This window comes from Anguilla anguilla, chromosome 3, assembly GCF_013347855.1.
Source record: "Anguilla anguilla isolate fAngAng1 chromosome 3, fAngAng1.pri, whole genome shotgun sequence".
NCBI lineage: Eukaryota > Metazoa > Chordata > Actinopteri > Anguilliformes > Anguillidae > Anguilla > Anguilla anguilla.
Window position 1 is genome coordinate 4,747,686 of NC_049203.1, and position 27,879 is coordinate 4,775,564.

Genomic DNA, 27,879 nt, shown 5'->3' on the forward strand with positions numbered 1-27,879 from the left:
CTCTTGAACCTGTCTTGGACGTTGAATGCATGTCAAATCTACAGACACAGCGCGAGCAAGCACCCAGTTCCCTGTCTGTGGGTTTGCTAAGAAAGCCACAAACCCAAATATTATAGGTAGATGCACGAGTCACCGAACAGGAAAAGTCCGCTTGATATCCACTTATCACCTGCGCGCAAACATATTTAGCCACACTGATCCAAATGTAACTCGTGAACAGCAAGTGCAACAAGGGTGCGTGAAAATATGTGACGACAAGGGCTGTTCCCGTGTAAAAAAAGAAAAAAAAAGAAATCTCCAGTCAGGTTGTGCTGTGTCACGTGGTGCGAGTAGGACGGCCATTTTTCTAAAACACAAACAACAAGAGCAGCGAGCGAGCCTGGACATAAACACGCAGCGACCGTTGGAGAGGAGGAAAAAAATAATTAATTAAAGAAAAAAATAGACCATACATTTTACATAAAATATTAAACGCAAAGGTTCACCGGAGAACGACGTCAAAAAGGAAGGACGAAGACAAATGCGTACAATTGAGGAGTATACACAAAAAAATCTCGACTGAAAAAAAACATTGCTTGCTATCTTCAGAAAGAAGGTAAGCGCCAAATTCACTTCGTTGAGCGCAGCAGGACGCTAATTCTTCTTCGTGCTAAATGATAGCTTCCTAACTAGCAAAAACCAACCAAATAACACTAATCGCTTGCGGCAGGGTCTAAAGAGTGACCGGGTGGATGCGTGTGGCGAAATGGTTCGCTGCCCAAGTGTTAACGCTGATAGTATTTTTCAGTCCGCGAGGTTTTTATTTTTTGTTTGTTTTATAGTGGCCGTAGTAGGCCACGGAAAGCAGCGGGGTAGAGTTGGAAGGGCGGCCCGTCGACGAAGGAGGTGGGGTGGTTTTGTGCACTCACTTGGACACCCCGCCCCCTTCGCCATGTCTGTTTGGCGATCCGGGCCTGTACCGATCGATCAGACACAAGTTAGAAGTAATAATACACATATTAACCTCAACTTGCGGATGATTCCCCCTGGTTTTCATAAAAGCATAGCTACCTAGCCGTCTACGTGTAAGTAACGTTGTTAAGTATGCGAAATCGTTTCGAGTTTGGTGAATGAAGCGTGCCTGACACGTAGCTACCCTCGCAGATATGGCTAACAAGCTATCGGTCTAACATGGTGCAAACCCTTTTCGGCTAGCTACGTCAGAAAACTAAGGCCCTTGTTTGATTTTATCTGTCTTGGCTGTTCGTGAAGACGATAACTTGGTGCTTAACGTGGACCGACTAGCCAAATTGACTGCGTTGCCCGAATTTGCATGATATGGCGATGCTTTTTGTAGCATTTGTTAGCTAACACGCGTTTATACGCTAACTGCTTGCGAGGACATCCAGAAGAACGGTTACAGTTTTGCCGAAAATTGTGCTAGCTGACTGTTGGCCTCTTGTGAACGGAGTTGTTGGTGTTCAAGCATCGGTGGTGTTCTCTTAATCATGTTAAATTCACGAATTTTGATCTATCAGTGGCTGAAACTGCACACGGAGACGGTTTGCCATTCAGTTGATGTTCTCCGTTCCTCGACGGTTGCACTAGACATCTTCGAATTGAAACGGAGCACTGCCCGTACTAGCAAGTGCACAGTATATATTTTTTGCAATTGTTGAAGGGGTTGATTTGTATAGTAATTTACGCTTCAAATATGTTCTGATCTGAGCAATTGGACTCCAGTGTAATTGATATGTGTTATGGTGTTTGTTGCTGACAGTTGCTTCGTAAGATTTATTAAGCCTTATTCACTCATCATCTGCTCAACAAATAACTACTGCTTCTCTGAATATTTACTTAGACACGTGCCTCGTTCCTGAATACCGACCTGACGTCCAACTTCAGAAGTAAACCTGCAACCTCTGTGCTAAAGCCTAGCTTGTTTAACACGCCATGCTTTAGGCACCGTATGCGTCTTCCAAACAACCCAGAATCTGTGTTTTTATCACGCGTGTCTTTTACCCCCGACCTTTTAAAGTCGGTGTTTGCAGAAAATGACCTTCCTGTGAGACTATCAGCGCCGGACTGATGACTTTGTGTACGGTGTTTGCATACCGTGCCACTGGGGTCGATGTCCGATCCGCACGATACAGTCAAAAATGTCTTTCATGTTCCGTAGGTAAATGTCTAATGGATTAAACGACGGTGTCTTTTCAGTCCATTTTGCTCGTATTAAGCATCTAATAGGTCTATCTTAAGAAGCAACCCGGCGAGAAAGGAGCAGTACGTTTCCATGCTGAAATTGATGTCTCACGAAAACGTTTATATTTTGTGCTGCCTTGCGTGTAGATATTATACATATGTTTGGTCTTTCAGTGAAGTGGGATTAGATGTTTAAATGATTGGAATTGGTTGAAGAGATGTGTAAACAATAGGGAAGATCTGTTCCTTGTGTACATAATTCTGAATTGATGGCTGGTCAGCTTGCCTCGGTCAGTCCATTAACTGAAGTAATGAAATGTATTTCTTTAATTTAGTGGCTCATTGTCTTTGATTTATAGTTGGAATGTTAGTCGGGTGTGTATATATATATATGTATATATTTTTGGTCTTGCTTGCGGAAGTCAAAGGCCTTATTGTATTCTAATAAATGTAAAAAGTTATTTTGTATTCACGCTGTTCTTGGAAAGGCAGTCAAAATGTAAACTTATTTGGTGTGTTGTCTTAATGATCAAGTCACCAAAATAAAAAGCCCCTTTGTGTTTAGTGTCTGATACTTCAGAGTGTGTCTAAAGAACACTATGTATTGGCTGAGGTGGGTCAACGTTGCGTTTTATGCTAATCTTGCTGTAGTACTGTATGGCCAGGTACTTTGCCGTACAGTGTTCGGCAGACACTTGTACAGTTACTCGTAAATATCTATTTATTTTTTTTTGCATACAATCCATTTTTATAGCTGGATATTTTAGTGACACAATTCAAGTAAAGTCTGATGACAGTTCTGTACAGTCCTCCCGTTTTAGGGGTCATTTGCTCCTGAAAGTGTTTGTGGTGCTGAATGAAAAAATAATGTAGGAGCGGAGCGCATATACTAATCGGGATGCATTAGTGTGTGCTGAAAACTTTCACCTTTGGAGCATGTTGCTCTTTGGGGGAAAAAAACTGTTTGTGTGGGAGCCCTGCCTGGTCAAGGTGCAGTGGGAGTTACCCCAACTGGGAATCAAACCCACAGTCTTTTGGTTTACAAGCCCAGTTCCCTGAACATCGTGCTACACGGCCGCTCCAGTGTCCCGTGTGAAAGCCGTCCCCTTGTGCTCCGGCGTTCCTCGCACAGGTAAACGTTGCGTTTAAAGACGCGGCGTGTAGCCGTTATTTGGATTTGACGGCAAAATGAAAGTGGCTTCTTGGGCTCTTCTATGACGGTGAAGATGCATGTTGGGTCACAGCAAGGAGGTCCCGGGTTCAAATCCCGGGCCACGGCCTTTCCGGGTGCTTGTCTGCATGTTCTCCCTTGTCCTCCCACAATCCATAGACATGTGGGTTAGGTTACCTGGGGGGGGAGGTTGGGGGAGGAATCAACCTACCCTGTATAAATAAAGGGTAAATTAAAAAATTAAAATGTCCTGCATGGCCCAGTGTGGGGCAGTCTGATGCTTCATTGGGGTCACATCCTCCAGCGTGTCTCGCTGTTCCTTCCCAAAAGGGTCCTCCTATTCGGGTTGCGTCCCGTTTCTGCTCTGCCCCCCACTACAGAGCTCCACACTACTGTCAGCACCATAGACATGCATATTTAGCTAGAAAGGAGAGCACCATAGACATGGATATTTATCTTGAAAGGAAAACACACCTTCAGCTAACCTAAGCTTGTGAACTCCCGGAAGTGAGCCTGCACTGCGCATGCTGAGGGCAAAACATTGAGCTTCCCATTAAAGTGAATGGAGGAAATCAGAGTTTTGAAGGCAAAATAAAACTTCCCCGATGGTATTTTGAAACAAAAAAATTGACCAACGAGGTGCACTTTGGTTGTTCAGACACCTTGGTTTTCTACATTAAATTCAATGGGCATTGTACATGTTGAGCTCTTTTTCCCTCAACATGTACAGGCTGTTTCCTGTTCCTTCCTAGCCTTCACTGCCTGGCCCCTCCTACTCTCTCCAGTTCCTGTGTACACTCTATGGTCTGGCCCCTCCCACAACGCTCAATTTCCTGTGTACGCTCTATGGTCAGGACAGGACAGCACGGTCGCTATCTTCCGCCTCGGTCTGAAAATACACGTTTACAGCGCGTGCATCTTGGCGCCGCTGGCCCTGTACTCTGATCTTTGATCATGGGTTTGCTCAGTCCTCCCTGCGTCACGGTCCTACACCAACATTTTTTCCACGGCGTGCACATGCTCCTGAGCAGAATCATTTCTGAGCGCTCGTAATAACGCATCCCGATTCGTCGACGTGCTCCTGAGTTATTTTTCCAGTTGGGAGCACTGCAGAGCCCAGTATGTGACATCTAACGCTGTGTCCTCAAGCCCGTTCACCAGCTAGGGCGCTTGTCATTTGTGGTAGGTTTATGTACTGACCACTGCTGTCTGCTGCGGCTCTGATGAGCTCTGCATCGCTGCCCTTCCTCGAAACCTATGTGTGCACTTTGTGTGTGTTTTATGCATGTGCTTTATGTGTGTGTTTTATGTGTGTGTTTTATGTGTGTGCTTTATGTGTGTGTTTTATGTGTGTGTTTTATGTGTGTGCTTTATGTGTGTGCTTTATGCTTGTGCTTTATGTGTGTGGCTACTACAGGGCGGCTGATTCCTCCCCCTACACGAGCAGCAACAAGGTCTCGACTCTTTGCAGTTCTGGCCCCACGATGGTGGAACGATCTTCCAGTGGAGGTCAGAACAGCAGAGTGTCTGAGCACCTTCAAACGGAAACTCAAGACGCACCTCTTCTCTGTATACCTCTCTCCTCTTCCCTAAACCCTCTCCCATAACTATTAAAAAAAAAAAATTAAAAAAAATAAAAAAAAATAAAAAAAATAAAAATTTTTTGGTTCAGACTATCTTGTTTCTCCTTACTGTATGCTACTATAGTAAAGGCTTTTTATCTACATTTTATTCAATGGACTTAAGTGGACTTGATCCTGAGTTTGGTTACACTGTTGTAAGTCGCTCTGGATAAGAGCGTCAGCTAAATGCCTATAATGTAAATGTAATGTAATGCTTTGTGTGTGTGCTTTGTGTGTGTGCTTTGTGTGTGTGCTTTGTGTGTGTGCTTTATGTGTGTGTTTTATGTGTGTGCTTTATGCATGTGCTTTATGTGTGTGCTTTATGTGTGCACTTTGTGTGTGTTTTATGTGTGTGCTTTATGTATTTGCTTTGTGTGCTTCATGTGTGTTCTTTATGTATGTTTTATGTGCTTATTGTATGGGGTTTATGTATGTGCTTAATGTATGTGTTTTATGTATTTGCTTTATGTGTGTGCTCTATGTATGTTTTTAATGTATGTGTTTTATGTGCTTATTGTATGGGGTTTATGTATGTGCTTAATGTATGTGTTTTATGTGTTTGCTTTAGGTGTGTGCTGTATGTTGCTCTTGATAAGAGCGGCTGCTGTGAGCCTGAATGTGATTGGCTCTGGTGGTGCATCCACATGCATAAGCTGCCAGTTTGGGGATTTGAGGATTTTCAGTGGGTGGTGCACAAACCGGGCAGCAGTGCATGCAGGCACAACTGTTACCCAGGCTGCTTATCATTCCAGCATCATCCCTTAGAGGCATGGCTGAATAACGGAGGGGAGCCAAAACTAAATGGGCAGTGTAAAAGAAAGATGGTGAAAATGTCAGTGAACATTTTTTGTAAGTGCAAAACCTTCGATAAGCAATATTTTTCTAGAATGGGGGTTGGACTTCAGCCAGATGCTAGACTCTCGCAGGGAAGCGTGTTTCAGATTCTCGCTGTTGCTGTGGAAGCCCGCAGGCGCTAGTCTCCCAACAGCTGTCGAGCACTTTGGGTCTGACCCCCCCCCCCCCCCCCCGCCCCATGGCCCTCTGGAATGTGGGGGTGTTTTTTTTTTTTGTTTTTTTTCTGCAGTTTTGGTTTTATTTCACATTTTTACCACAGTTAGGCGGAAATAGTGCAGTGTGGCAGTGCTGTGGTAGTCACCGGAAAATTTGGCCTAATTCTCGTTGATTTTCGTCATTGTCATCTGCAGAATAGGATCATAGTGGAATCTACGATCGAGATCAAGCAAAACATATTTTGGTATTCATACATTCAGTTTTTTCTTTGTTATTGGCACATTTAAGATGCATATATCATGCTTTTCCCGGCATTGCTTATTGTTACTTTTGGAAAATAAAATAAAATAAAATTAACAGCAGCTACTTCGTACAGAATCGCTGTGTCATCAGATTTAAAAAAAATTTGTGAATTAGATTTAAAGGGAGAAGGGCGTGGCGTTTGTGTTTGTAGCAGGAGGCCGGGAATTTGCGTGTGGAATATTGACTCCCGAGTGCCGGAACGGTTCATTTGAAAAGCTAATTTGTTTGCATTTTACTGACTCCAAGCCGATTGACAATTCAGCTTCTGAATTGCCATTTACCCTGTCCCCTCCGACTGCGCATTCGCTGCTGCGTACAACTGCGCATGCGCATGCGCAGGTGCAGGGGAGCTCCTTTATATTAAATTAAATACAACATTAGTCAGTGTTTGTTCCTAATGCGTCTGTGTGCAAGCTCTGATGCGCTAAGGCAAACTGAAGAATTTCAGCGGGATTGAGTGATGTGGTTGTGAAAGTGTTATAGGTTTGGTGTTATTTGGTTGTTAATATTGGGGAGGGGTGAAGGGGGCGGATTTATAATCAAGGGACAATGAGTGGGTGTTCATATAATATGGCCTGATGCATTAAAAAAAAAAGGCTGTAAGCCTTTAATGTATGTTGAAGTGCTTTTTAAATGTACATTTTTTATTTTTTTATTTTACTGCATTTCAGAGCTCAGTTGCATTTGGCTTAAAGGCTCAAAGTTTCATTTGGCTTTTGTATTATGCTGGCAGTTTAAAGATGTTCTCTGGATTGGCAGTTGGTATTCATAGAGTTGAGTTCTGGTAGGAGATGGTCCTCCAGAGTTTTGTAAATAAAAGAAGAAACGTAAAAAAAGTTCTCTGAGGAACACTGTATTTTTTTTTTGTATCAAGGGAAGTGTGACGCGACAGTAGAGTGTCGACGAAGCTGAAATGGTGTTTATGCCGATGTGCATTTTGGCGTGATAACAACTATAAATCACGAGTCAGTAAATCAGTCCCAAGTAACCTAAATTCCTTCCTCTCCCTTTTCTTTGCAGGAGTTTGGAGGGAAGAAAACGGTAAAAAAAAACAAAACAAAAAAAATAAACATTTGATCCCCGTGACCAGAAGGGGGGTACCTGGAAGGACCTGGTGGAAGGACCTGGTGAAACGACGTTTCGTCGTTCAGAGGAAGAGCGGGAGAGAGGGAGGGAGAGACTTGCCTCTGCTGGAGACAGCTGTTCCTTCTCCTTTCCTTTTTTTTTTTTTTTTTTTTTTAAATTCGTTTATTTGTCGATTATTATTTATGTCACATTGTCATATTAGCATCTTTGTTGAAGTCGGTGATCTCTAGGCATTTTTTTTTCTTCTTTCCTCCGGATATTATTTCTGTTTGTTTTTGCCGTTTTGTTTGTTTTTTTTGTTTTGTTTGTTTGTTTGTTTGTTGTTTTTGTTTTGGCTGTGAGCAGTTATCTCCTTGCCGGGTTCCTGTGTTTTGGCCCCCCCCACACACACCCCCCCCCCCTCAACCTCCAAGCAGGCAGCTATTCTCGTTCTGTCGGGGGGAGTTCTGCTATCACTGCAGGCACAGACACAGCACCACCACTCGGCCTTCTCACCCAAGCCTGACCCGGTCTCACCCGCTCCCGGCCCAGTCCAGCTCAGTCCAGCCCAGTCCAGCCTGGTCCACTCCTCTGGACAGGGTGAGAGACTCTCGCAACGCAACTCACAACGACTCGTTTCAGAATGTCAGTCCTTACTCGCCATATTTGAGGCCTTTTCTCGCTGCCTTTTCTGTAGTGATATATTCAGTTCATATTAATGGGTTCTGTGGCTTCTCTATATGCTAATTTCCATTGGTGCCACTGGGGGTGTGATAATCCCACCAAGTCTTCAAAAGTGATGCTTCTTGCACAGGAAACCTGCGTGTCGAATGCAGAACAGCAGTCATATAGCGGTTTAGTCGTCATAGCAGAGACTTGATGTGTTTCAGACTAGGTGGAAGATGTTTGTTGGGTTCATATTGTGCTAATCAAGATATTTAAGGTGTTTGCTAACCTCTTCTTTTTCTTACTGTTAGTTAGAGTTGTGGAATAGTGTACTTGCGTCGTACTTCCACAGTCTGACATCGTTGCCCAACGTCAACTTCCTTATAGGTTGCGGTTGATGTCCAACAGACACATTTATTAAATGTAACCACATCTGTTGACATTTTGTCTTTAAAATGAGGTTTGATTGATGTTGCCTGTTATTACCACGTTGGATGACATTGCTGACGGTCTCTAGGCAGTCGCCTTTCTCTAAAATACGCTTCCGCTGGATTATCAGGGATTTGGAGCATGAAAATTAACCGTTGTTACCACCGGTGGCCACAGGTGTCGCCAAATCCACCAAAACTGAAAAATTAAGTAAAGATTTTGTACTTGCCTGGGAATCGAACCCATGGCCTCGTAGGTCGGAGACCAGCACCTTAACCATTATGCTACCCTGCCACCCTGTTACTCCTTCCTTTATGCCTTGTGTGGTGCTCTGTGGGCCCTCTTTGTGCTCGCGGCAAACTGCAGTTACTCGCAGTTACTGTAGGAGGCGCTGTAGCATTTAGGACTCTGCTAAAGGCTACGTTCCCCGTTCAGATCCAACGGCCACACAAGACTGATTAATGCCTTCCAGGTCCTGGTCAGTTTGTAAAAAAAAATAAAATAAAATAAAAAAAGTTACCATTGTGTTTTACTTTAAAAAAATAAATAAATAAAATTAAAAATAGCGACTGGTGAACGAGGGCCCCTGGAGGCTCACGCACACGTTCTACAAAATGTCTGCCAAGGTTTGAACGTGGACTTGTGTGCCCGTCCGTCGTGAGGAAGGCGCGTAACTACGCTGGCCTGCTACAGTCGCCATGTGCGGTGCAGTGCTCTGCCCCGCGATAACTCATTGCCCCGGAAATGCTCTAACCCGTTAGAAATCTCATCTTTATTCATTACTCACTGGTGGTGGCGTTACAGAACTGGTGTACGCAAGAGGAATCTCTGTTTGCCTGCACGCCGGCCGTATTTAAAATGGGATTTAAAACTGAAGTTTCCTCTGCCGCGTAATCTGCGCGGAAGCTAGCACAGCGTGACCTAAATCTGGAGTTCTGCTGATTTATTCAGTAAAACGAGGTGGGTGTGGGTGTGCGTATTGATTGATATTTAAGCACGGTTGCGCAGGAGAGGCTAATTAACGTGCTAATTTGCACGGTTTGTGCCTGTGCTTGGAGCCTAACCGATGCAATTAGTGTTTCTTCTTCGAGTGGCACATGTGGAATTGCATGTGACTGGGTTTTCTAAATTGTTGATAGTTTCGCCCTGATAAGAAGGCGTAGCTGTGTTAATGAGAAACAGGCCCGTCCGTGTGCTCGGAGCCTCGCTAAATCAATACCTGTTGCACGGTTGTGGTCAAATTGTAAAACGTAGCGTTAGCATTTGGGGGCTATCGCGGGGCTCGTCCTGCTTCAGTGTAAAGATGCACCTAGTGATCTGGTAGGAAGTCCTGCTTCGTATCGGCTGCAGACCGTGGCCTGCAAGCCCAGCTGCGTGGCACGTGATTGGTCACCGTGTTTGTTGCCCTGGGAGACGAGAAAATGGAAAATTTGCTTTTTGAAAAATGCCCTGCATCTGAAACGCAGGCATTCTACCCTCGGTCTTGTTTAAAAAAAAAAAAAAACAAAAAAAAAAACTGTAATCCCTGCTCTTAAAGCGTTTGGTTTGACATCCCACACGTTTCTCTGGGCTTTATTGAGGAGCATCGCGTGTGTGGGTGTAACCGTGACATCATTGACCGGCGCTGTTTCCTCTTGCAGAAACTCTGCCCCTTGTGGTCGTGAGGAATATGACTGCTGAGACTCTAAACTTCGGCCCAGAATGGTAACGGCTCTGTTCTCCTGTCTCCACACCTCTCCTCTCCTCTTCTGTTTCTCCTCTCCTCTTTCGTTTCTCCCTGTACTCCGTCCTTTCGTCCGCTCCTCCTCTCCGCATTCGTCCTTGCCCCCCCTCCGGCCGTCCGCACTCCTCTCTTCCCCACGTCTGCCCTCTTCTGCTTCTCTTCCTTTAATCTGAACTCCTTTCTTTTCTCTTCTGCGCTGTCCTGTTGCCTCAGTGACCAACTGTAAACCGTGGCCCTGAAAAACCTGTTCAGGCCCGAAGCACCACCCTCCCCCCTCCCCTCCTCTGTTTTTCACTTACTTTCTCCCTCTACTCTTCACCTGTCTGTTTTCCCTCATCCTCCCCCCTCCACCTCATTTTTTTCCTCGTTTTGTCCTCACCCCTGTTTGCCGTGTCTTTAGTGTGTGATGCACATCTCCTTCAGCGATTGGCCCACGCCACTGTTCTTTGAGATTATAGTTAGTCCCTATCGGTCGCTGATCCTCTGCGTTGTTTTCATTTATTAAACTGCTTCTTCCAGAGAAGCTTTGACGGACTTTGGACTGCCTTGTAGCACTCTTGGTAGGCAGCCAACCAAAGGTTAATCCTTCATCTAATTCTTCGGTCCAGTGGTCCAATACATAGTTGCCTTTTTTTTTTTTCTTTTTATAAGGAAGCACCTTATAATGAAACTGGTGCTCCCAGCCTGGAATGGACAGCAGTTAGCAAACGAGCTTTTGGGAAGTGCTTGGGAAATTCCTCTTCTGGAATTTTCTGAGCAGAAATGAGGAAGTCATGCTTCCTTTGGGTGACATACACTTACGGGACAAGTTTAAATTGTGCCTGTGTTGCAAGACTCCTTCTCCTCACCTAACCCCCCCCCCCCCCCCCCCTTCCCCTTCTCCCCAGGCTTCGTGCACTATCCAGTGGGGGGAGTGTGACCTCACCGCCCCCTTCCCCCGCCATGCCAAAGTACAAGCTGGCCGAGTACCGCTACGGCAGAGAGGAGATGTTAGCACTTTATGTCAAAGACAACAAGGTGAGGAGGGGCTTACCGTGCGGTGGGCGGGGCCAGTGACTGGGTGGGCGGGGCCAACGATGTGGTGGGCGGGGCGGGTGACTCGGTGGGCGGGGCCAACGATGTGGTGGGCGGGGTTAGGAATCGGGTGAGTGGGACCAGCGATGGGGTGGGTGAGACTAGGAATGGGGTGGGTGGGGCCGGTGACCTGGGTGGGCGGGGCCAGGGCGGAGCAGCCATGCTTGATTGGTTGACTGACTGGGAGTTTTAAGCTGGGATTGGTGTTTGTTTTTACACTTCCTGGTTTGGCTCGTGGGCTGTCGGGGCGGTGCTGTAAGGCGCGTGTGTTTGTGCACAGGTCCCAGAGGACATGCAGGATAAGGAGTTCTCCGCTATCCTGCAGGATGAGCCACTGCAGCCCCTGGCCCTCGTGCCTCTGACTGAGGAGGAGCAGGTCTGTCTGAGGGACGGACGGACAGACACACACACACACACTCTCACCTCTCACACACACACACACACACGCGGACACGCTCACACACGCGGACACGCTCACACACGCGGACACGCTCACACACGCGGACACACTCACACACGCGGACACACGGACACGCACACACACACACGTGAACACGCACACACACTGAAGCACGTACGCACACACACACAGACACGCACACATGCACAGGCGGACAAGCACCTCAACACAGACATGCACACACATGGGGACACGCACACAGACAGATAGACGGACACACCCGCACGCGCACACACACACGCCCGTCTGCCCACGCGTACGCATGCGTGCACGCACGGTGTTTGACAGCAGCTCGGAAATTGCCAATAACAACAAGACAATTACTCAGATTTGCATTTCTGTCGTACAAAGTTCATATGGAGGCGGATTCAGTGTGAGGATACAAAGACCCCTCAAACAGTTATGCTGTGTGCATGTTATCTGCCTCGTTTTCCCAGAGTGCAGTGCGTGCTTCTGCATTGCAGCAGGCACGAGAGGGGGGAAAAATGCATCAATAGGATATTGTAGATTCAGTTACACTATACAGGAAGTTGCAGAGAGAAGTGTCTAGCTTGTGTAAGCGTTTAGCTGCTTGGTTGCAAAGCAAAGTACGTACCGTTGCATTGGTACTACAATAAGGATAAAGCATAATGTGTCAAAAGGTGAATATAGATGCGGTTCTCCTTTGAAGTGCTTTTGACTTTTTTTTTTACTCTTTTCTCCTCCAGAGGAACTTCTCCATGTCCGTGAATAGTGTGGCTGTGCTGAGGCTCATGGGAAAAGGAGGCGGGGCCATCCCTGCGGGTGTGCCCAGGGGCCGAGGCAGCACAAGAGGCGGCAGAGGTGAGAAACCAGCCAGCTTTGGGCCCTTGGTATTTTGGAAACTGTGAGGAGCAGTCACGGCAGCGACTTATTACAAATGTGTGTGTGTGTGCGCTTGTGTGCGTGCCTGTGTGCTTGTGTGTGCTTGTGTGCGTGCCTGTGTGCTTGTGTGTGTGTGTGTGTGTGTGTGTTATTCAGGGCGTGGGAGGGGCGAGGGTGGATTCTACCAAAGAAGTATTGAGGACGGAGAAGTTGGCTTCAGTCGGACCGGCAGAGAGATCCACCGCAGCCAAAGCTGGGACGACAGGTAAGCTCTGTCCTTCTCTCCTCCTCTCTGTGTCTCTCTCCTCCTCTCCTCCTCTCCCTGTGTCTCTGTCCTTCTCTCCTCCTCTCTTTCACTCTCCCAGCCTCTGTCCTTCTCTCCTCCTCTCCTTCTCTCTCCCAGCCTCTGTCCTTCTCTCCTCCTCTCTTTCTCTCTCTGTGTCTCTGTCCTTCTCTCCTCCTCTCCTTCTCTGTGTCGCTGTCCTTCTCTCCTCCTCTCCTTCTCTCTCCCAGCCTCTGTCCTTCTCTCCTCCTCTCCTTCTCTCTCTCCTTCTCTCTCTGTGTCTCTGTCCTTCTGTCCTCCTCTCTTTCTCTCTCCCAGCCTCTGTCCTTCTCTCCTCCTCTCCTTCACTCTCTGTGTCTCTGTCCTCCTCTCCTCCTCTCTCTGTGTCTCTGTCCTTCTCTCCTCCTCTCTTTCTCTCTCCCAGCCTCTGTCCTTCTCTCCTCCTCTCCTTCTCTCTCTGTGTCTCTGTCCTTCTCTCCTCCTCTCTTTCTCTCTCTGTGTCTCTGTCCTTCTCACCTCCTCTCTTTCTCTCTCCCAGCCTCTGTCCTTCTCTCCTCCTCTCTTTCTCTCTCCCAGCCTCTGTCCTTCTCTCCTCCTCTCTTTCTCTCTCCCAGTCTCTGTCCTTCTCTCCTCCTCTCTTTCTCTCTGTGTCTCTGTCCTTCTCTCCTCCTCTCTTTCTCTCTCTGTGTCTCTGTCCTTCTCTCCTCCTCTCCTTCACTCTCCCAGCCTCTGTCCTTCTCTCCTCCTCTCTTTCTCTCTCCCAGTCTCTGTCCTTCTCTCCTTCTCTCCTTCACTGCTGGTTTCCTCTTGCTTTTTCTCTCGGCTTCATCTCAGTGGCATCACGAGACAGTGCATCACACAACCCAAATAACACAATAACCCGACACGCTTAGCCTGATAGTGAGGAGAGAGAGAGAGGGAAGACCAGTGATACTCAGTGGGGAAATGATGCAAAAAAAAAAACAGGGAAACCGATGGTAATGTGTGAGTGATGGTGAAACTGCTTCCTTTTATGTGCGCTGTATTATGCCCCTGTGTGCTACTCTGTTTCTCGTGTCTGCTTGGGGTTCTTGGCGTTTGGTCTTTCTCTTTTTCTCTATCTCTCCATCCGTGTCCCTCTCTCAATCTCTCTCTCTCTCTGTCTGCAAAGATAAAGCATTGCCATGTCATGTAATTATGAGGGTTGTTTTTACTGGAGTTCTGTAATGCGTGTTGTGTCGTTGTAATGCTGAATGTTGATGTGATGAACGTTGTTCCTGTATGAGTGTAATGGCGGTTCTGATGTGTTGTGATGCTGAATGTTGATGTGATGAACGTTGTTCCTGTATGAGTGTAATGGCGGTTCTGATGTGTCGTGATGCTGAATGTTGATGTGATGCTGAATGTTGATGTGATGAATGTTGTTCCTGTATGAGTGTAATGGCGGTTCTGATGTGTTGTGATGCTGAATGTTGATGTGATGAACGTTGTTCCTGTATGAGTGTAATGGCGGTTCTGATGTGTCGTGATGCTGAATGTTGATGTGATGCTGAATGTTGATGTGATGAACGTTGTTCCTGTATGAGTGTAATGGCGGTTCTGATGTGTTGTGATGCTGAATGTTGATGTGATGAACGTTGTTCCTGTATGAGTGTAATGGCGGTTCTGATGTGTTGTGATGCTGAATGTTGATGTGATGAATGTTATTCCTGTATGAGTGTAATGGCGGTTCTGATGTGTTGTGATGCTGAATGTTGATGTGATGAATGTTATTCCTGTATGAGTGTAATGGCGGTTCTGATGTGTTGTGATGCTGAATGTTGATGTGATGAATGTTATTCCTGTATGAGTGTAATGGCGGTTCTGATGTGTTGTGATGCTGAATGTTGATGTGATGAACGTTGTTCCTGTATGAGTGTAATGGCGGTTCTGATGTGTTGTGATGCTGAATGCTGATGTGATGAACGTTGTTCCTGTATGAGTGTAATGGCGGTTCTGATGTGTTGTGATGCTGAATGTTGTTCCTGGATAATGGCGGTAATCCTGTGATTCTCGCGCTCTTTCAGAGGGGAGCGGCGGTTCGAGAAGCCGCTCAGACGGGACGGGGTGCGCGTCGGCTTCGAAGAGGCGGGGCCAGCCGTGCGGAAGGACTACACGCGCTCGGACAGCGAGAACTGGCGGACCCTCCGGGAGGAGCACGAGGAGGAGGAGGGGGGCGAGCCGGGGGGCAGCTGGAGGCTGGCGGGGGCGCGCAGAGACGGTACGCTGGGGTCCTCCGCTGACCCGCCCAAATTTAACACCACTGGGGCTAGCATCTCTGATGCCCCTCTCACTGTGACACGCCCCTCTGTGACACGCCCCTCTCTCACTGTGACACGCCCCTCTCTCACTGTGACACGCCCCTCTCTCTCTGTGACACGTCTCTCTCTCTCTGTGACACGCCCCCTCTATCTGTGACACGCCCCACTCTCACTGTGACACGCCCCTCTCTCTCTGTGACACGTCTCTCTCTCTCTGTGACACGCCCCCTCTCTGTGACACGCCCCTCTCTCACTGTGACACGCCCCTCTCTCTCTGTGACACGTCTCTCTCTCTCTGTGACATGCCCTCTCTCTGTGACACGCCCCTCTCGCACTGTGACACACCCCTCTCTCTCTGTGACACGCCCCCTCTCTGTGACACGCCCCTCTCGCACTATGACACACCCCTCTCTCTCTGTGACACGCCCCCTCTCTCTCTCTTTCACTGTCTTCTCTCTGCCCCTGTTTACCTACCATTCTCACTGACCACCTTTCTACCTTCTTTCCATCCCTCTTTCCCTCATCCTCCCTCCTCAACCAATCCCTCTCTGCATCACTCTCTCTTCTGTTTCCATCCCTCTATTTCTCATCCCCCCTCTCTCTCTCTCTCTCAGACGGCGGCCCGCGGTCGGCAGGATGGCGGGAGCACGGGGGCGCGGCGGAGGGTCGGCGCAGGAAGTTTGAGTTTGATTTCCGGGAGCACGGCGAGGGGGGGCGCAGGCGAGCGGGGAGCGAGGGGCTGGAGGACGAGCGGGACGGCCTGCCCGAGTGGTGCACCGACGAGGAGGACGGGGAGATGGGCACCTTCGACTCCTCCGGGGCCTTCCTGCCCATCAAGGTGAGCTGCGTCAGTGTGTGTGTGTGTGTGTGTGTGTGTGTGTGTGTGTGTGTGTGTGTGTGTGTGTGTGTGTGTGTGTGAGAGAGAGAGTGTGTGTGTGTGTGCATGAGAGTGTGTGTGTGTGTGAGAGAGAGAGTGTGTGTGTGTGTGAGAGAGTGTGTGTGTGTGTAAGCGCGTGTGTGAGAGTGTGTGTGTGTGTGTGTGTGTGTGTGTGTGTGTGTGTGAGAGTGTGTGTGTGTGTGTGTGTGTGAGAGTGTGTGTGTATGAGTGTGTGTGTGTGTGCGCATGTGTGAGAGCGTGTGTGTGTGCGTGCGTGTGTGAGAGAGAGTGTCTGTGTGTGTGAGTGAGAGTGTGCATGTGTGAGAGTGTGCGTGCGTGTGTGTGTCTGTGTGTTTCTGCGCGCACACACCTGTTCGCTTGCGTGTATGCGTGTGTCTGTGTGTGTGTCCCGTGTGTGTGTGTGCATGTACGTTTGCGTGCGCATGTGCGTGTGTGTGTGGTGTCTGTGAGGGTGTGTGTGTCTTTTTCTCCCTGCTCTGTTTTCCGATCTCTGCTCTCCAGTTCTGAAATTGTATCGTAAATATTTAATAACAGTCCTCAGTGGCTCACTGTTTCCTCCATCTGTTGACTGGCACTCTCTCCAGGGTTCTCTGTCTGATACTTTATTATTCTCTGTTCCTCTCCCTCCCTCCTCCTCTCCCTCTCCCTTCCTCTCTATCCCCCTCCTTCTCTCCCTCCCTCACTCCTTCCTTTCCTCCCTCTGTGCAGAAGGGCTCTAAGGACCCCATTCCAGAGGAACTGGACTTCCAGGGTCTTGAGGACGAAGAAGAAGAGGGCAGCCCCAACCAGGAGAGGAAGGACAGCGGTGGGGAGAGAGGTGAGTGGTGGGGACAGCGAGGTGCGAAGGGAGAGCTGTGATTGGCTGAAGTACATAAAGGTTTTTACCTGAGTAACCGCCAGGCCCCCAGATCAGTGAGCCTGTGAAAGTCCTAAACATCTTATCCCCCCCCCCCCCCAACAGAAGTTAAAGAGGCAGCTGTCAGTGTTGAGAGGGAGGCGAAATCCGTGGCTCCCCCTTCTCCCCCCGCCCTGTCGGCCCCCCCAGCCCTGGTCAGCGAGCCCCAGACCGCGCCCTGTGAACCGGAGCCCCCCCAGGCACCCGCCGCCCACCCCCCCAAGGCCAGCAAGATGTCAAACGAAGGTACGCCTCGCTTCAGGGCACTGCAGTCTGACCCGGCGACGTCCAATCGGGCGCCTTCAAGGCCTGGGGCAGGTTTCCATTCCAACCGATCGCCGCACCTGCTGATGTCACTCGTTAGGCCCCTCCTCTCCGGTCGACGGTGCGTTGCGATTGGTTGGTAATGGAAGCCTGCATATTCTCGGCCCTCCCTGGCACACGATTGGGCACCCACCGGTCTGCCCTCCAGACAGTGAAATAATGCAACATTCCAAACGCCTGTCTGTTCAAGCGCAAGGCCCCCGTGGGGCCTCTTATTGGTCCCTTCTCCTTTCCGCTAAACTGCCATTAAAAGGGCAGATGGCGGGCGTGAGAGAAGCGGCTGCCAAAACCACTTGGCGGGATGGCGCTGGATCTCTCTCCCTTTGCCAAACTCTTAAGCTTCATTTTTGGAACTGAAAAAGTCCTAGTCCTCGCCATAAAATAAAGTAATTGCATTCTGCTTCAATGAAACGTTTTCACTTCTGAAGTATTTTATGGATGAAAACAGAATTAGGCCTCTGTGTTTTACCTTTGTTTAAGCGATTTTGTGTTCTGGTGTAATTAGTCTGACGTTAGCAGTTCTGGCTCGTTGTTCTTAACGGGGATGGGAGCGTCGTTCTTTAGGAGCCAGATGTGTGGGGTTTTGTGAAAATGGTGTCATGCGATGAGATCAGAGTAGCGTTTAATGGCTCGTCCTTTTAAGTCCTGTTTCATGGGGAAATGGGTCCTTCTGTCTTTCAGAGGGTGCACCAGCAGGGGGCGCCACTCAACTGAGCCCCGGCACTTCCTCAAGCCTGTCTTCATCCCCTCCTTCCTCAACTGCTGCTATTGACCTCCCACCGCCAGGGGGCGACGCTGAGGATGATGAGGGCATGAAGCACCTGCAGCAGGTACAGGCCACGCTGACGTGGACGTGTAACCTGTGTGCACTGAATGACTCTGTTTCAGGAGGCTGGAATGGTTGTTGCTGCTGTCGTGTATTTGTGTAGCGTCAGGTTTGTGTACGCAACTCTGCAATCTCTTAAGAGTCTGCGTTTGTAATCTCTGTGCTTTTGTGTGTGTGTGTGAATGAATATTGGTGTGGGATATCTGAGTGTGTGTGTGTGCGCGCGTGTGTGTGTATAACCCCTCTGTCTGGGCGTGTGTGTGTGTGTGTGAGCGTGTATAACCCCTCTGTCTGGGCGTGTGAGTGCGTGCGTGTGTGTGTGTGCGTGCGTGCGTGTGTGTGTGTGCGTGTATAACCCCTCTGTCTGGGCATGCGTGCGTGCGTGTGTGTGTGTGTGCGTGCGTGCATGTGTATAACTCCTCTGTCTGCGCGCCGGCTGCAGGAAGCGGAGAAGATGGTGGCGTCGCTGCAGGACACGTCTCTGGAGGAGGAGAGCTTCACTCAGACTCTGCAGGAGAGCCGCAACACAGCCGCCGCCCTGCCGCTCTCCCACGAGGCCGCCATGAAGTGGTTCTACAAGGACCCGCAGGGGGAGATACAGGGTACTGCACCTACACACACACACACACACACACACGCACGCACACACACACACACGCACGCACGCACACACACACACGCAGGGGGAGATGCAGGGTACTGCGCCCACACACACACACACACACACACATGCACGCACACATAGAGACACACACACACACACATGCACGCACACATAGAGACTCACACACATGCGCAGAACCAAGTGTTACTCATGCCCGTATTTCCCTCTGTACTCGTGCGACACTCTGAATTGGAAGCTGGAAGCCAGAAGTGGATTTCGTGAGACCAGAAATGATTCTGTGGACTGTGACACTGCTCATTGACACACACTGCTATTCTGCAGCTGTGTTCTGGGTCCCTTTGAGGAGAAATGCATCAGTTCAGCCTCTCTCCCTGGTATTCAGACCTGGGGTTTATTAGCCTGTGTCACTGCAGAGTATAGCCACTGACACAGGGTTTCAGAAAGGTCCTTGAGCTCCAACATTTTCATAGTTTTATGTTCATAATGAAAATTTTATTCCTGATGTACTAAAATAAAAATGGCAATTTTGTTAAAGTTTTGTAGCAATGCAGCATAGTTTCAGTGTTTCCGTGGGACCTCTCTTTATTATTTTCTTTTTTGGCTGGACCGCAGCAGCGGGGCCAGCCCTACAAACGCGAATGTCTGTGACTGACTGACTGACTGACTGAGTGATGAAGTTACACCATTGGTCGGCCGAGTTATGAAGTCACACCATTGGTCGGCCGGATCACGTGTGTTAGGTCCAGCCATATACTAGGTTTTAACCTGGTTTTGTTTTGCTTTTATTTGAGTTTAGCAGAAGAAGCTTTTTTTTTCCCCCCGTTGAGGATGATGGCGTTGGTGTGATCGTTTGCCCCCCCCCCCCCATCTCCCCCCCCCCCCCCCCTCCAGGGCCCTTCAGCACTCTGGAGATGTCGGAGTGGTTCCAGGCGGGGTACTTCACCATGACCCTGCTGGTGAAGCGGGGGTGCGACGAGGGGTTCCAGCCCCTGGGCGACGTCATCAAGATGTGGGGGCGCGTGCCTTTCGCCCCCGGCCCCTCCCCGCCCCCGCTGCTGGTGAGACAACCCCCACGCCCTCCACAGGCCCGGGGGCCCTCTGTGAGTGCAGGAGCGTGTGTGCGGTTTTTTGGGAGGGGGGGTTGGGGGTGGGGGTTGGTTGGGGGGGTGTGGGGGGTTTGTGGGGAGGGGGTGGGGTTTATGCTCTGTGTTTATTTGGGCACAGCAGAGTCTGCTTTGTTGCATGCAGTGTTTGTGGTGAGCTGTGTGCACGCCATGTGTATATTGGTTCAGTTAATGCAAATGTCCAGTGTGTGTGGTAGTCTGTGTACATCCGGTGTGTGTGTGTGTGTGTGTGTGCTCGTGGGTGTGTTGTGGTCATGTTTCATTGTGTGTCTGTGTGTGTGTGTACTTGCGGGTGTGTTGTGATGTGTTGTCCTCACGCTCGGGCGCTCTGCAGGGTAACATGGACCAGGAGAGGCTGAAGAAGCAGCAGGAGCTGGCGGCTGCAGCAGCACTCTACCAGCAGCTCCAGCAACAGCAGCTTTTCCAGCTCATCAACAGGTCTGTCTGTCCGTCCGTCCGTCTGTCTGTCTGTCTGTTCAATTTCATACAAGTGTGACCACACAGTAGTGTATACTAGTAGTATATTAGCTGACTGTCGATGTATATTGGCTGATAGTAGCTCTGTGTGTATATTAGTTGACTATAGATCAGTGTGTATATTAGCTGATGGTAGCTCAGCGTGTATATTAGCTGATAGTAGCTCAGTGTGTATATTAGCTGATAGTAGCTCAGCGTGTATATTAGCTGATAGTAGCTCAGTGTGTATATTAGCTGATAGTAGCTCAGTGTGTATATTAGCTGATAGTAGCTCAGCGTGTATATTAGTTGACTATAGATCAGTGTGTATATTAGCTGATAGTAGCGTGGTGTGTATATTAGCTGATAGTAGCTCAGCGTGTATATTAGCTGATAGTAGCTCAGCGTGTATATTAGCTGATAGTAGCTCAGTGTGTATATTAGCTGATAGTAGCTCAGTGTGTATATTAGCTGATAGTAGCTCAGCGTGTATATTAGTTGACTATAGATCAGTGTGTATATTAGCTGATAGTAGCGTGGTGTGTATATTAGCTGATAGTAGCTCAGCGTGTATATTAGCTGATAGTAGCTCAGTGTGTATATTAGCTGATAGTAGCTCAGCGTGTATATTAGCTGATAGTAGCTCAGCGTGTATATTAGCTGATAGTAGCTCAGCGTGTATATTAGCTGATAGTAGCTCAGCGTGTATATTAGCTGATAGTAGCTCAGCGTGTATATTAGCTGATAGTAGCTCAGCGTGTATATTAGCTGATAGTAGCTCAGCGTGTATATTAGCTGATGGTAGCTCAGCGTGTATATTAGCTGATAGTAGCTCAGCGTGTATATTAGCTGATAGTAGCTCAGCGTGTATATTAGCTGATAGTAGCTCAGCGTGTATATTAGCTGATAGTAGCTCAGTGTGTATATTAGCTGATAGTAGCTCAGTGTGTATATTAGCTGATAGTAGCTCAGCGTGTATATTAGCTGATAGTAGCTTGGTATGTATATTAGCTGGCTGTGCGTGTATATTAGCTGATAGTAGCTCAGCGTGTATATTAGCTGATAGTAGCTCAGTGTGTATATTAGCTGATAGTAGCTCAGCGTGTATATTAGCTGATAGTAGCTCAGTGTGTATATTAGCTGATAGTAGCTCGGTATGTATATTAGCTGATAGTAGCTTGGTATGTATATTAGCTGATAGTAGCTCAGTGAGTATATTAGCTGATAGTAGCTCAGTGTGTATATTAGCTGATAGTAGCTCGGTATGTATATTAGCTGATAGTAGCTTGGTATGTATATTAGCTGATAGTAGCTTGGTATGTATATTAGCTGATAGTAGCTCAGCATGTATATTAGCTGATAGTAGCTCAGCATGTATATTAGCTGATAGTAGCGTGGTGTGTATATTAGCTGATAGTAGCGTGGTGTGTATATTAGCTGATAGTAGCTCAGCGTGTATATTAGCTGATAGTAGCTTGGTATGTATATTAGCTGGCTGTGCGTGTGACTCTGCTGGTGTCTGATCCCTGGCAGGTGTGGAGAGCAGAGCATGATGCCTTCGATGAACAGGTCGATGTCAGTGCCAGACACAGGGTCCATGTGGGACATGCATACCTCAGCTTCACAGCAACAAGGTGCCCTGCTCTCTTCTGCACATACTCCTCTGACTTGCGCACGCACACACACGCACACACACACACACGCACACACACATGCACACACACACATGCACACACACACACACACATGCACACACACACACACACACACACGTGCACACACGTGCACACACACACACACACACTCATGAAGCACTTGATGAAGTAAATGTGGGGCAGCGCAGAACACGTGATCCCTCTGTGTGTCAAATTTGACTTTCAGTTGACTCCCTTTTTCCACCCTCTCTCTCTCTCTCTTTTTTACTCCCTCCCTCTCCATCTCTTCCCCTGTTCCAGGCAGTGAAGCCACTTTATGGGACTTAACAATGAATTCTTCAACTCAGGGTCCAACTCTCGAACAGCTTCAGAAGGTGAGGGGGGGGGGGGGGGTCCGCCTGTAAAAGCTGGGTTTTTAGGGGCCCCATGTCTGGCCCTCCATTTTGCCCTGCGGTGCACCCTGCTCTCAGTAACGCCGAAAACAAAATGGCTGACCCGGGCAGGAGTGTTCAGCCACGTGACCTCTCTGGGTGAAAAGGCCGGTGTTTGTGCTGCAGCGCCTGCCTGGCTGAGGTTCATGTCTGTAAGGTCCCCGTGTTGTTGTGAGTGGGGAGGGGGTCTGGAGAACGACAGCATTGTGTCGCGGCTGCTCTTTTGCGTGAGCAGAAGAAATGAAGAAATTTAATGTGAGCCTCTGGTTTTCCCTGTGTGTGTGTGTGTGTGTGTCTGTTCGTGTGTCCCTGTTTCCCTGTGTCTGTTTGTCTGTGTGTCTCTGTGTCTGTGTGTTTGTCTGCGTGTCTGTCTGTCTGTCCCTCCCTGTGTCTGTGTGTCTGTCTGCGTGTCTCTGTGTCCGTGTGTCTGTCCCTGTGTGTCTGCGTGTCTGTCTGTGTCTGCGTGTCTGTGTGTCTGTCTGTCTGTCTGTGTGTCTGTCTGTGTGTCTGCGTGTCTGTGTGTCTGTCTGTCTGTCCCTCCCTGTGTCCGTGTGTCTGTCTGCGTGTCTCTGTGTCTGTCTGTCTGTCTGCGTGTCTGTGTGTCTGTCTGTGTGTCTGCGTGTCTGTGTGTCTGCGTGGTGGTGCAGCTCCAGCAGGAGAGGCGTGATGCTGAACTCAGGGCGAAGCGAGAGGAGGAGGAGCGGAAGCGCAGAGAGGAGAAGAGGAGGCAGCAGCAGGAGGAGCAGAAGAGACGCGAGGAGGAGGAGCTCTACCGGCGCAAACAGGTGAGGAAGAGCAGCCGCGTTCTGTGTGTGTGTGTGTGTGTGTGTGTGTGTGTGTGTGTGTGTGTGTGTGTGTGTGTGTGTGTGTGCGCGCGCGTACTGTGTGTGTGTGTGTGTTTGTGCGCGTGTGTGTACTGTGTGTATGTGTGTTTGTGCGTGTACTGTGTGTGTGTGTGTGTGTGTTTGTGCGTTTGTGTGTGTACTGTGTGTGTGTGTGTGTGTGTGTGCGCGTGCGCACGCGTGTGTATTTGTTTCTGCGTGTACTGTGTGTGTGCGTGCGTGCGTGTGTGTGTGTGTTTGTGCGTGTACTGTGTGTGTGTGTGCGCGGGCGTGTGTGTGTGTATGTGTGTGTGTGTTTGTGTGTGTGTGTGTGTGTGTGCGCTTGTGCGTGCGTGTATCCGCGGTAACCGGTGGTGTTTCTCCCTCCCCTCAGTGCCGGCAGCAGCAGGAGCTGATCATGAAGCTGCTCCAGCAGAGCCAGCAGCAGGCCGCTGCCCAGTCCAGCCCGGGGTGGAGCGGGGGTCCCGCCCCCCAGCTGCCCAAATCCAACAAGGGCCTGAGCCTGCTGGAGCTGCAGCAGGAGGCCGAGAGGCAGCTCCACAAGCAGCAGCAGAGGGCCCAGCACCAGCAGAGAGACAGGGTGGTGAGTGCGGGGGGGGGCGGGGCCAGCAGAGGGACAGGGGGTGTTGGGGGCGGAGCCAGCAGAGAGACAGGGTGGTGAGTGCAGGTGGGCGGAGCAGAACACAAGTCCGTGTTCTAGAACAGCGTTTCCCAACCAGTGTGCCGTGTGAAAAATCCTTTAAAAATTATTTAATGTTCAACTGAATTTTAAAAACTTAAATGAACAAATCCCATTCACAAAAGCCAAAATAAAATATTAAAATGCATATCGCTTAATTAATACCCCAAAAGAACATTTAGGCCTACGTGTGTGTGTGGAGGGGGGCTGCAGGGTGTTTGTTTTTTATGCTCTTGAGAGTGGTGTGCCACGAGATTCTGTAAATTTGGAAAGTGTGCCGCGGAAGGAGAAAGGGGGGGAGAGGCTGTTCTAGAACTCAGACGGTGTTCTGGTCGCTTTCAGTCCCCAGCAGTGACTGTGACATCAGCGTTAAAATGTTCAGCTAAGAACATTCTAGTCACACGTTTGTGATCTCGCAGCTCTGATTGGGCTAACGCTCCTCTCCTCTTTGCGCTGCAGCACGGCGGCCTGTCGATGGGGAGCTCGGGCGTGTCCTCGCTGGGGGTGCAGTGGGGCGAGGGAGCGGGCGGCCTGTGGGGCGGGGCCGGGATGGAGGGGAAGTCGGGCGGGGCCGGCGGCAGCTCTGGGATGGGCATGTGGGACGAGGCGGTGAAGAACCAGGCCGGCATTCGGAGCATGGGCCTGAAGAACAGCCGGAGCAGCCCCTCCCTCAGGTAACCCCGGCCAACAAGCCACGCCCACCCAACAAACCACGCCCATACCCACCCAACAAGCCATGCCCACCCAACAAACCATGCCCACACCCACCCAACAAGCCACACCCACCCAACAAACCTTGCCCAACAGGCCACACCCATACCCACCCAACAAACCTCGCCCAACAGCCCACACCCACCCAACAAACCACGCCCAACAAACCACACCCCCCGCAATACACCACACACATCCAACACACTCAGCAAACCACACCCACCCAACACACCTGACCCATGTGTCTTATGGTGCATGTGCTCATGCGTGCATGTTTTATGGCGTGTGTCTTATGGTGTGTGTGTGCATGCGTGTGTGTTGTATGTTGTGTCTTATGATGCGTGTTGCGTGCGCGTGTGCACAGTGAGCAGTACATGCTGAACAGACGCAAGCGCACTGAGGAAGAGGAGAAGCTGCTGAAGCTGCTCCAGGGCATGAAGCCGCAGGATGGCTTCACCACCTGGTGTGAGCAGATGCTGCACGCACTCAACTCCTCCGCCAACAACTCATCCTCCTCCCTCCACGGTAAGGCTCTCTCCCTCCCTCTCTCACTCCCTCTCCCTCCCTCTCTCTCCCCCTCTCCCCCTCTCCTCCCTCCACGGTAAGGCTCTATCACTCCCTCTCTCCCCCTCTCCCCTCTCCCTCTCTCCCCCTCTCCTCCCTCCCTCTTTCTCTCCCTCCCTCCTGCTCTCTCCCCCTCCCTCTCCCCCCTCCTCCTTCCCTCTTTCTCTCACTCCCTCTCCCTTCCTCTCTCTCCCCTCTCCAGTGACTAACTCTATACCATACAGTAAATACAGTTAAAGCAAAAAACCATTTGCAGTAAAACAGTGTTTAAAAGGATTTTCAATTGCATTAAACTCCCTTGATTACTCCAGAACACATGGCTGTCCCTCATAGTCTTTACCATAGTGTTTCTGCACCTTCACAAATGACTCTCTTGCTGCTGTGTCTGCGGGTCAGGGTGGGGCAGTAGTGGGATTTCCATAGGATAATCTCCTCTGCAGTTTTGCTTGCATCGGGTCAATTGCAGCTCCCCCCCCCCCCTCCCCGTTCCTGTATTTTGTTTTTTTTTGGCGAGGAAGCTCTGAACGCACGACTGGAGCCGCTCGTGATTTAGAAAACCTTTATGTAATAATTTATCCTGAAGTGCGCTCGCGTGCCTGGCTGTCCGAGGCGGTAGAGCGGACGGCAGCGCTAACCGCGGTCCTCTCCTGCTCTCCCCCCCCCCGCGCAGTGGCCACCATCGTGGCCTACCTGAAGGAGGTGGAGTCCCCCTACGAGGTCCTCGACTTCATCCGCTCCTACCTGGGCGACACCGTGGAAGCCAAAGAGTTTGCCAAACAGTTCCTGGAGCGCCGTGCCAAACAGAAGGCCAACCACCAGAGGCAGCAGCAGCAGCAGCAACAGCAGCAGGTGGGGCGCGCGAAGGGGGCTGCTGCTTGTGGTCCCTTGTGGTCCCCCTCTGGTTGATCTCTGGTCCCCTGTCATCCCCCTGTTGGTCCCCCTCTGGTTCCTCTCTGGTCCCCTGTCATCCCCCTGTTGGTCTCCCTGTGGGACCCCTGTGGTCCCCCTCTGGCTCCTCTCTGGTCCCCTGTCATCCCCCCTGTGGTCCCCCTGTAGGGCCCTGTAGCTGTCGGTGCTCAGGAATGTGCGCGACTGTGTCTGACTGACCAGCAGAATCTTCACTTAATTCGTTAGTCCAGCTGTGTGTGTGTGTGTGTGTGTGTGTGTGTGTGTGTGTGGGTGTCTGGCTGTGTCTGTAATTGTGTCTGTCTGTCTGTCCGTCCGTCCGTCCGTGTGTTTTTGCAGTGTGTGCTGGTACTTGACGCATTCCTGCTCCTTTCCCCTTGCAGCTATCGAAAGAAATCGCTGGGTTGACCATGACCTTCCCGCTCCAGGTGAGCCGTGTTTCTGACTATGTGGGCATGAAGCCAGACCCCCTTCACACCTTTAATTAAAGCGCCTCATTGGTCAGGAGACTCTGATGGCTGCACCCATTCTGATTATCCACATAACTGTGATGTTACACAGAACACTGAATGTTTGAGACGATATTTCACAGATGTGAGGAGTACATATGGCCTGCTAGTTTCTATAATGTGTAGATATGGCCTGTTTGTTTTCCTGTTTTACTTATTTCTCTCCCTCTCTTTCTCCCTCTCCCCCCTCTCTCTCCCTCCTCCCTCTCTCTCCCCCCCTCCCTCCCCCCTCCCTCTTCCCTCTCTTTCACTCCCCCCCTCTCCCCCCTCCCTCCTCACTCCCTCATGCCTCCCTCTCTCCCCCTCTCTCTCTCTCCCCCCACTCCCTCCCCCTCTCTCTCTCCCTCCCCCTCTCTCCCCCCTCTCTCTCTCCCCCCACTCCCTCCCCCTCTCTCTCCCTCTCTCCCTCCCCTCCCCCCCCCCCCCCCCCCCCAGGACTCCTCGCGGGGGGTGAACCCCAGCTCTCTGCAGACAGTGTTCCAGGCGGCCCACGCGGGGAAGGGCGGGGTTTACGACACCCAGGCGGGGAAGCTGAAGAAGAAGCCGCCCATGATGCTGCACTCCGACCCCAGCATCTTAGGTAGGCCGCAGAGGTCAAGGGTCACCGGGAGGGCAACCGTGCACTCACCAAAACGATCTGGGCCTAAGGTGCACAGTCACAATGTCATACTGGAGTATCTAAAAATAAGAAATGAACTGCTATTAGCCATAGATTACGTTAGACTAGGGTAGTGTACACTAGGTTAGAGTAGGGTACACTAGGTTAGGGTAAGGTAGGGTACACTAGGTTGTTGTAGGGTACACTAATTTGTAGTAGGGTACACTAATTTGTAGTAGGGTACACTAGGTTAGAGTAGGGTACACTAGATTGTAGTAGGGTACACTAGAGTAGGGTTCACTAGATTGTAGTAGGATACATTAAGTTAGAGTAGGGTACACTAGGTTAGAGTAGGGCACAGTAGGTTAGGGTAAGGTAGGGTTTGGTTGGGTACACTAGGTTAGGGTAAGGTACACTAGGTTTCAGCAGGGTACAGTAGAGTTGTGTACGGTATGCAGTAGGATATGTTAAGGTAGGGTTTAGGGTTTGATACAAATGCTTCCAGGACCATGTTCACGTTGTCCCTGACGGTAATCTCTGCTGCCCCCTACAGGATATTCCTTCCACAGCGCTGGGGACAGACTGAGCCTGAATGAGATGGAGGTGGTGGAGGATTACTGATCCACAGCAATAACTACCTGAGGCCTTTGTCTAATAATCAGATCTTCTGATGAGGAATGTGCACTGCTAGGGGAGGGGGAGAGGGGGCAAGGAGAAGGCCCGTAG

At 49.9% G+C, this 27,879-nt stretch overlaps 1 protein-coding gene across 2 annotated transcripts; it reads left to right on the plus strand.

The window, feature by feature from the left end:
- Nucleotides 1-27,879, plus strand: gigyf1a (GRB10 interacting GYF protein 1a). Of its 2 annotated transcripts, none has more exons than XM_035411934.1 (25): nucleotides 1-595; nucleotides 7,309-7,953; nucleotides 10,089-10,152; nucleotides 11,059-11,188; nucleotides 11,526-11,621; nucleotides 12,413-12,527; nucleotides 12,705-12,813; nucleotides 14,877-15,070; nucleotides 15,725-15,948; nucleotides 16,717-16,825; nucleotides 16,970-17,149; nucleotides 17,909-18,057; nucleotides 18,496-18,655; nucleotides 19,570-19,778; nucleotides 20,137-20,240; nucleotides 21,792-21,892; nucleotides 22,214-22,287; nucleotides 22,992-23,129; nucleotides 23,560-23,769; nucleotides 24,325-24,539; nucleotides 24,941-25,101; nucleotides 25,811-25,989; nucleotides 26,430-26,474; nucleotides 26,991-27,135; nucleotides 27,707-27,879. In XM_035411934.1, the coding sequence occupies exons 3-25, from the start codon at nucleotides 10,118-10,120 to the stop codon at nucleotides 27,772-27,774; spliced, it is 3,150 nt and encodes a 1,049-aa protein (XP_035267825.1). In that variant the 5' UTR covers nucleotides 1-595; nucleotides 7,309-7,953; nucleotides 10,089-10,117; the 3' UTR covers nucleotides 27,775-27,879. The 2 variants fall into 2 exon arrangements, with proteins under 2 accessions (XP_035267825.1, XP_035267826.1); XM_035411935.1 differs by having other exon boundaries at nucleotides 19,570-19,736.

Excerpts from the sequence above, each read along its gene's own strand:
- gigyf1a (XM_035411934.1), top strand. The coding sequence starts at position 10,118 with ATGACTGCTGAGACTCTAAACTTCGGCCCAGAATG. Across the intron at positions 21,893-22,213 it reads CTCAGCTTCACAGCAACAAG|GCAGTGAAGCCACTTTATGG; the intron begins GTGCCCTGCTCT and ends CCCCTGTTCCAG. Across the intron at positions 25,990-26,429 it reads AGCAGCAGCAACAGCAGCAG|CTATCGAAAGAAATCGCTGG; the intron begins GTGGGGCGCGCG and ends TTCCCCTTGCAG.